General features: G+C 49.2%; 1 protein-coding gene across 1 annotated transcript; it reads right to left on the bottom strand.

Annotated features, from left to right (window-relative positions):
- Positions 1–2,451: 2,451 nt before the first annotated feature.
- On the bottom strand, positions 2,452–6,576 carry LOC148161890 (putative NBPF family member NBPF5). Its single transcript, XM_088020507.1, has 4 exons — positions 6,399–6,576; positions 4,389–4,485; positions 3,534–3,748; positions 2,452–2,507 (listed from the first exon to the last, which is right to left on the bottom strand). The coding sequence occupies exons 1-4, from the start codon at positions 6,574–6,576 to the stop codon at positions 2,452–2,454; spliced, it is 546 nt and encodes a 181-aa protein (XP_087876633.1).
- Positions 6,577–7,591: the final 1,015 nt, after the last annotated feature.

Raw genomic sequence — 7,591 nt, 5'->3', positions numbered from 1 at the left:
ATGCATTTATTCTTCAACTTCCTCTCTTGCTATCCAAACTCCTCCAACATGATGATGTCAAACAGACACAAAGTTAATACGCATCTCACTTTGGTTTTAACCACACAGGAGACAACAGCTGATTACCGGAATCCCTGGCTTTGGTCAATTCATGTGTGTCCACTCTCTGTAGGTTATTCAACATGAAAGGGAGTAAGAAAGTGACACCTACACAACTACCACATGAAAATAGATGACATGGTTAAAGGCCATATTCTGCTATTGACTGAATGGATGGAATACTTCTAGGCAGCACTTTCTCTCTATCCCCGATGTGAGGTCTCCAGAGGTCACCAGGAAAATTCGTAGTCCACAGTCTTCACACTTACCTGGGGCACATTGGCTGTTGTCCATTTCTTTCCCTTCGATCATCTTGACTTTCTGAAAATCAGTTCCAAGACAGCAGGTGACACTAAGGAAATCATACTTCCCATATTACCAACACAGTGACCACCCACACTGCAAGGACATTAAGATTCTCAGGGCAAGACCCTAGTGCTCTGGCAGGGATATTCCAGGATGGCCAAGGTTAAGTCTTACGAGCAGTGCACAGGACTGCTCCCTAACCTGCTGCAGAAATTCACTTTCTTCTCCCCCACAAATTATCCCAATATCCTCCTCTGATGGGAGTCTGTAAAAAGAGTTCCGAATATATTTTCCCCAGAGGTCCTGCGGAGGAGTCCAAGCACTTTCTTGAAGTGTTGCTGCAAAATGGGGTTATTCCATGACATACCATGGCTCTTGATGCTTCCCAGGAATTTATTCTTGAAACTAGACTAATGAATCAACTGTAGAAAACCTCAAATCAAAAAGAATCTTTGGTGTTCTACCGACACAAAAGCCATTTGGTCTGAGTGATGCCAGAGCCCAGCTTGGCTTCATAGGATCATCCAGGCAAGGTAATGACACAGTTGTTTTCAGATGACCACTTGGCTAAGTTGAACCCACATAGAGAAGATTGTGCCTGGGCCTGAGAGCAGTGAAACCAGGGAAAGCACCTTTCCTTGATATGCAGGTATGTGAGCCAAAAACATTGGACAGGTCTAGGCCCTCGAGAGATATTGATCCTAAAAAGAAAGTGTCATTGCATGGAACAAAAGACAGTTGATCCACGTAGGGTATCTGACAAGACTTTGTGGATGTCCTACTGAGGTGGGTAGAGCTTGTCACCCATGACATAGGTTCAATGGCCTGACACGGGGGCCAGGTTGACAGAGGCATGGCCGCTGCCTAGGATGGTTGAAGGCTCCCTGACCCACCTGATGTCTGTGTCTCCACATCCATTATGTCCTGATTTAAAGCAAAGTGTGTCTGTAACGCCCGTGTATAGAGATGACCTTCCTCAGTGTAGACAAGGTGTGCAGAACAAACAACATGGACACTACCTGGGGGACCACGTGACGTTTCATCCCCTTGGGTGTGGGAGCATTCACAGGCGAAATCCAGAGCAGAGCCGAATTCCTGTTCATCTAATGGGAATTCGCCAGCACTGTAGGACTGGTCGTTGTCACACTCTTCTTGCAGAGTTGAAGGAGTCAAAACAAACTCATCCACTGTGTCCTGTAGGGCTTCCTTCTTTTCAACTTGCTGCTGCTCCATGCTGTGCCGGGTAGGACAGGAATGACAAGAGATCAAACCAGGAGGATCAGACACTGTGGCTTCCTAGCTGGTTGGATGGGAGTTATATGGAGTGGTCACAAGAGGCACAGGGCACCGGCTGGAGAGGGAACAAGCACACCAACCTATAAGAGGCAGAGTGTGGCTGCCCGGGGCTGGGAGAGCAGGAGCTGATCCTCAGAGCACTGGCCACAGAAGCACTGACTAGGAATGAGACTCCACCCTCCCAGCAGGATGCGGTCACAACAAGAAGCACAGTGGAGACCAGACCAGGGGCAACCACCACGGGCCTGAGTCAGGATGATTTTTACATAGATTGGTCAATTACTTACAGCTCTGGAGTACCTGCAGACTGCAGAAATGTGTGCCTTCTAGGCACTTTGTCATTAATAGTGTCACATGACACCCCAAGTTTTTGGAGTTTGGTTAGGTACTTCTCTTGGTTTTAATTTTGCTAGTTGTCTGTTTACCAATTCCTTGGTGAGTTACCTTCCTACCAAGGACCTTAGAGAACTGTGTAGGAAGTAGATATGCATCTCCTCCCGGTGTCCATTTACAGGAAAGAATGGGTATTTTTGTCCCCACGGGGAATCCTAAGGCTGGTGAATTCATCTCGGTCTTACAACACCACAGAGACAACAGGCAACCAAGCCAAAACGGCCATCCTTTGGGGACCATCTGCAGTTTTGCTTAACCTTGCATCTGACATCTGTCACTCTCTTGACCTCACTTACTTTACTTTCTGAGACCCTGTCCATTTTGACCCACACATTATTGGTTCCAGAATTTTCATTGTCACCTGGGAGTGAGGGTTCCTTGTTCTTCTTCATCCTCCTCATCCTCATAATTTTCTGCAAATAAATTCAGAAATGTCCCATCAGCTATTTCCCACATCACCACTATAAACACAGCGGCTTCTATGTCCCTGGAGACCTAAGGGTCTATGAATGACTAGGTATTCTACTGAGTTTAGGGCACTGTCTTTAAGAACTGCTGTGGCATGGATTTCTGATGCGTCAGGCAGTGTGTCTCTGATTCTGAGGATCAGCATCACTGAACCTGGGCAACACGTTCTACCGGCTCTTGTTGTCCATATCAGGGAATGCTTGTCAGCTTCATTTCTGCACCGTGTCTTGCAGAGTGCCACAGGTCCCACCATAGCCACAGACTCTCTGTGGGTTCACAGCTCTCACATAGAGCCGCCTCCTTGCCCTCACGACAGGACAACCACCCTGTCCCACATCCCTCCACCGGGGACTTCAAGGGCCCCCACGTGGGCTTCAGTGTTATCAAGGGGACATCCGTCTACGAAAAGCGGTCCCGTCTAAACAGCACTCCCACCTCCAAGTCCTACTGCATCAAGGACCTCATCCAACTCCACACAGTCAGGAGCATTATTTTTTCCTGACATGCATTCATGAATTTTCCCTATCTGATCACTACAGTATCAACAGGTTATTTGATATACTTTCCAGATGAGGAGACAGATATGGAGAAAGTAAAACTCACTTTCTCACCCACAATTAATACAGACCACGCTGACTCTGGGAACCTCCCACTTAGTGCAGGGATCCTTGCACACTAACAAGCATCCTCCTGTCACATTTTGCTCTCTGGCTCAAAGACTGGTGGAGGCTGCCTCCCGCTCCAAAGGCTGCATTCCCTCAGGGAGGAAGCAGACACGTGGAGCACTATTACCTCCACACTGTGCATTTCTGCTCTCTGTTACCACCTTCCACTCCTGGTTCTCTCATGGCCCCACTTGCTATGGGGAATCCAGGAGGGCTGCTGCACACGGCGTGAGGCCAGGCGGGGAGTCTCTTGTGAGCCCAGGGCCTTGGCGCAGCTCCGGGCATCAGGGCCGGTGGCCGCCTTACCTGGGCTGAGCTTTCGGGCAAGGCACTTGGCCAGCCTGCGCCCCTCAGCCAGTTGCTCTTGGAAGCCCTGCCCTTGGGAATGCTCAGGGTCATCATGGGTGAGGAGGTCCTCGAGGAGCTTATTGAGCAGTTGGGAAACGTCTTTCCCTTTCCGTAACTTCTGATACAAACGGGTCAGCTCTTTAGCCTGGTCTTTAATGAGGGTATGACATAGCCTAAGGCAGGGCAGAGAGAAAATTTTAAAATGCAAAGAGTTGAACAACAGACAATAAGATCTTTCGTGATGATTTCTGGCAGAATTTCCCCAAAGGAGCCGTGAACCCTGCACATCCCTTACACCTTTTCCTTCTGTAAACAGAGCCAGGGGTTCTCCTAAGCACACGCCAGAGAGATGTCCCTTCAGCTGCTAACTTCGGGGACACCCGTTTCCCTGGAAAACTACACACAGCGCGGCGTGCAGTGAAAGGACACAGCGCCAGACGCAGAAGCATGTCCAGTAGAGCTGGTGTGAACTGGTGAGCTCAGGAGAATGGCAGGCTCAAGCTGTGGTCAGCCAGGTCATGACTCTGTGAAAGGTAAGTGAGGTGGTGATCTCGCAACACTGTGAATGTGCTAAAAGCCACGAATTGTTCCCTTGAACTTGGGGACTTTGATATTTTTTTCCAGAGAGAGAGCGAGACTTTGAGTCATTGGAGTCCATCATTTACCAATCACTGTTGTCTTAGTTGTTTTAGAAATATTTGGGTCACGTGCCTGCCATGACGTTTCTGCCCTTTCCTGGCCCAGACTTGTTGCTGCCCCAAGTCAAAGATGCCCACAGCGTCCCTGCAGCCTCCCACATGGAGCCTTCCTTACCTGAGCTTCTCAGCCACCGTGTCTGCCTGCTTCCCCTTCTCAAACTGCACCTTCTCTCCCAGCACGGATTCGATGAGGTCGGTGGACTCTTCACACTCTGAGAAACAGAGACGCCTGCCTCAGGGGAAAGCTGGACATGCTGCTGTGCTCGCTGCCTTCAAGGGACGAGGCAGGGTCCATCCTAGGACAACTGGAACCCCGGCCACCTGGCTCTGCGCTGGGAGCTCCACATCACATTCTTCAGCCTCCCAACTACAGGGCAGTCGATTACTCCCTGTTTCAGAGCCCAGGAAAGAACAGCCCCAAGGCACAGAGAGGAACTGGACACGGTGATGAACTGGTATTTGGTAGAGTCAGAATTTGGGTTCCCCTGATCATGGTCACTCTAGCAAGCCTTGGAGACTCCTAAGTGAAACACTAAGCAGGGACATGACATAAGGCCCCCAGGGCTACTGGACTGATGGGTCCCCTGAGCTGGGATTTCTATACTGAGCAAGTATCTCAAAGGTAAAAATTCATCCGGTTACACTTGTGGAAACCACAATGCATAAAACCAGAAGCACCGGAGAGGAATATGGCCCAATCCTAATACAGTTTGTGTTATGAGAAGCAGTAGAATGATGAACAGAGTTACACAGTTCCAGGTTCTGCTCTTAGAGCGTTACAAGAAATTACTCAGTATTCATTCTGACTCAGAGAAGTAGGTCCCACAACACTAACAGGTTAACAAGGAGGAAACTGAGGCACAGGACGTTGGGCACCATGGATTTAGCCCAGGCTGACTGACCTACAACCCATGCTTTTCTCCCCTGTGCTGTGTTACCGCCACCCCACGCCCTCAGGTGATATCTGTTTGCATCATCTTCACAACTGGTTTCCCACACTTATGTGATGATTTTCAGGAAAGTTGTAAACAAAACTGCTTGTCCTTCCCTGAAAGTTCATCATCTCTTCCCTTTCGTAAAAAGCATGCCTCAGTTTTTTTTTTTCTCTGCGTCATTCGTTTTTAATTACACCTCCCCTTGTTCTATTGAAAGCAAATTGTGAGAAAATGACAAAAATGCGGGCTGAGAGTTGTCAGGATTCCTTCCTATCGCTCGGCTGTGCACGTGCCCCGTTCTCATGACTCCTTCTGCCAGCGCAGGCCCCTCCTAATGAACAGGCAGCTGAGCTCCCCATTTCAGGCTGACTGTGGGGGAAGGCCTGCCCCACACCCTGGCTTGGCTGGTTCCCGGGGCTGTGGTCTCCCCCACTCACCCTCCTTCTCACTAGGCCACATGTCTCCTGGCCCAGGCCTGGACCTGCTGGCCATCCTGCACGTCTGAAGGTCCCCAGCTCAGGGAGAGACCGTGATGTTCCCTGAAACACCCTCACCCTTGCCACTGGGTATCAAATGGCCTCCGTGGACTCAGGAAGCAGAGGCTCTGCACCGGTTCCCTCTCACAAGGGAAGTCACTGTGTGGATGGCGTCACTCACAGATACCACAGTTTTAGGGGGAAAGGAGACCTTCTTTCCACTTTCCACTTACTACTTCCATCTCCTTGAAAGCAGGTAGTGTCACCTGCTACCCTCCCTCTCGCCCCCGGGTGTGCCATCAGGATGTTTCCCCAGTGTAACTAACTTGGTGCTTTACCAATGGGACCTCAGAGAAGCGGGACCTGAGAGAGTTCCTTAGTCCCTGACACTTAGGCCTGCAGGCATGCAGGATCTGATACAGCACAGAGACCATCCTGAGAGGACCAGGCGTTTCTGTGTCCGCACCAGGAAGCAGGAACTGGGATGTTAACTCTAACCCCACCTGACATGTCACTGTTAACCTCTTTGTCTTCAGTTTTCCCATCCTCAGCAAACTGAGGATAAAATACCCACTTCTACATTTCCCGGATTGTGGTCAGAATGAAATTTATGTGACATTGGAAGAGAGAAGACAGCATCTGGAGAGGTTTTTAGTTTCTCAGAAGGAATACAGACAGACATGTCTTTGGTGGCCATGATCTTGTAGGACTTACTGTATTTCTGCAGCTGCTTGGCCAGGGAGTAGGCAGTACATTCGGATATAAGGAATTTCTCCTTGAGGTCTCGGAAGTCCTGCTTGCTTTTTTCCAGCTGGGATTGAAGCTCCTGGTTGATTTCCAGGAGGCTGATTTCTGCCCCTGGATCAGACAGAGGGCCAAGAGGTGCTGCCATGGTGACGTGTGGCCGAGGAGGTAGAGCTGGGGACTGAGGAGAAGAAACCCAAACACAGGATGGTTAAAAACCAGTGAAATCAAGTAGGTTTCATCAGGACTGAGGGGTGAGGATACAGGAAGTCTTTACTTACTGTTGGGAACAATTTGAACAACACCCCACAGCACCTGAGATTCAGGAACCACAAAACCAAGGTTCAAGATGCCACAGCTGAGAGCTGAAGGCACTGCCCCTAGCTCACACTCCAAACGGAATGACAGAGGGAGCACTCAGAATGCCAGGTAACGGTCTGCACTTGAAATAACAGAGTTGGAACGTCCGAGATGACATGGAACCTGGGGAGCTGCTGCCTTCCAGTTGCCAAGGCCGTGCTGATACACAAGACTGCCCGGTCCCCCCGAAGGTCCCCACTGATGGGAACCACCCCTCACTGGCCACTCTCAGTTGCTGTCTACCCTTGTGCTGATACCACAGTTCCCATCTCTTTCTAAAAAATTATCTCAGCATAGTTCTGATTGTTCATTCTTGTGTGTGTATAAATCACCAAGGCAGAAATAGTTTCCCAAGTAGTTTACTGTTTTGTTCATCTTCATTTATTTGAGAGAGAGAATGGGGGGTGGGTAGAGGGAGAGAGTGGGACAAGGCGCTCAATCTGACCATCCGTGAGATCATGACCCTAGCCTAAACCAAGAGTCAGATGCTCAACCAACTGAACTGCTCAGGCACCCCTCCCAACGGGTTTTCTTAGGGCTGTCATGAACTCATCCCACTTGCCTTTAAGGGCAAACAGATCTTAAGGCTTTTATAATAAGGGATAGATTCCAATGTCTTAGACTGTCATGATGTTCTTCCCTGTGTCTTTTAGTGTTTTATTTTTTCCTCTGTGCGTTAAAAACACAAGAGAAGCATGCTAGCACTTTCGTTATCTTTGTTTCCTTTGTATTTGACAAGCTTTTAAATTTATTTGGATCTTCCTCCATTTACAATATGTAGTAAAGGAAACTTTCTTTACAGC

This window comes from Eumetopias jubatus, unplaced genomic scaffold (assembly GCF_037043125.1).
Source record: "Eumetopias jubatus isolate StellerSeaLion01/CBP00866 unplaced genomic scaffold, mEumJub1_p1.0 scaffold_39, whole genome shotgun sequence".
NCBI classification, from domain to species: domain Eukaryota; kingdom Metazoa; phylum Chordata; class Mammalia; order Carnivora; family Otariidae; genus Eumetopias; species Eumetopias jubatus.
The sequence above is the reverse complement of the archived record's forward strand: the minus strand, read 5'-3'. Positions and strand labels throughout refer to the sequence as shown.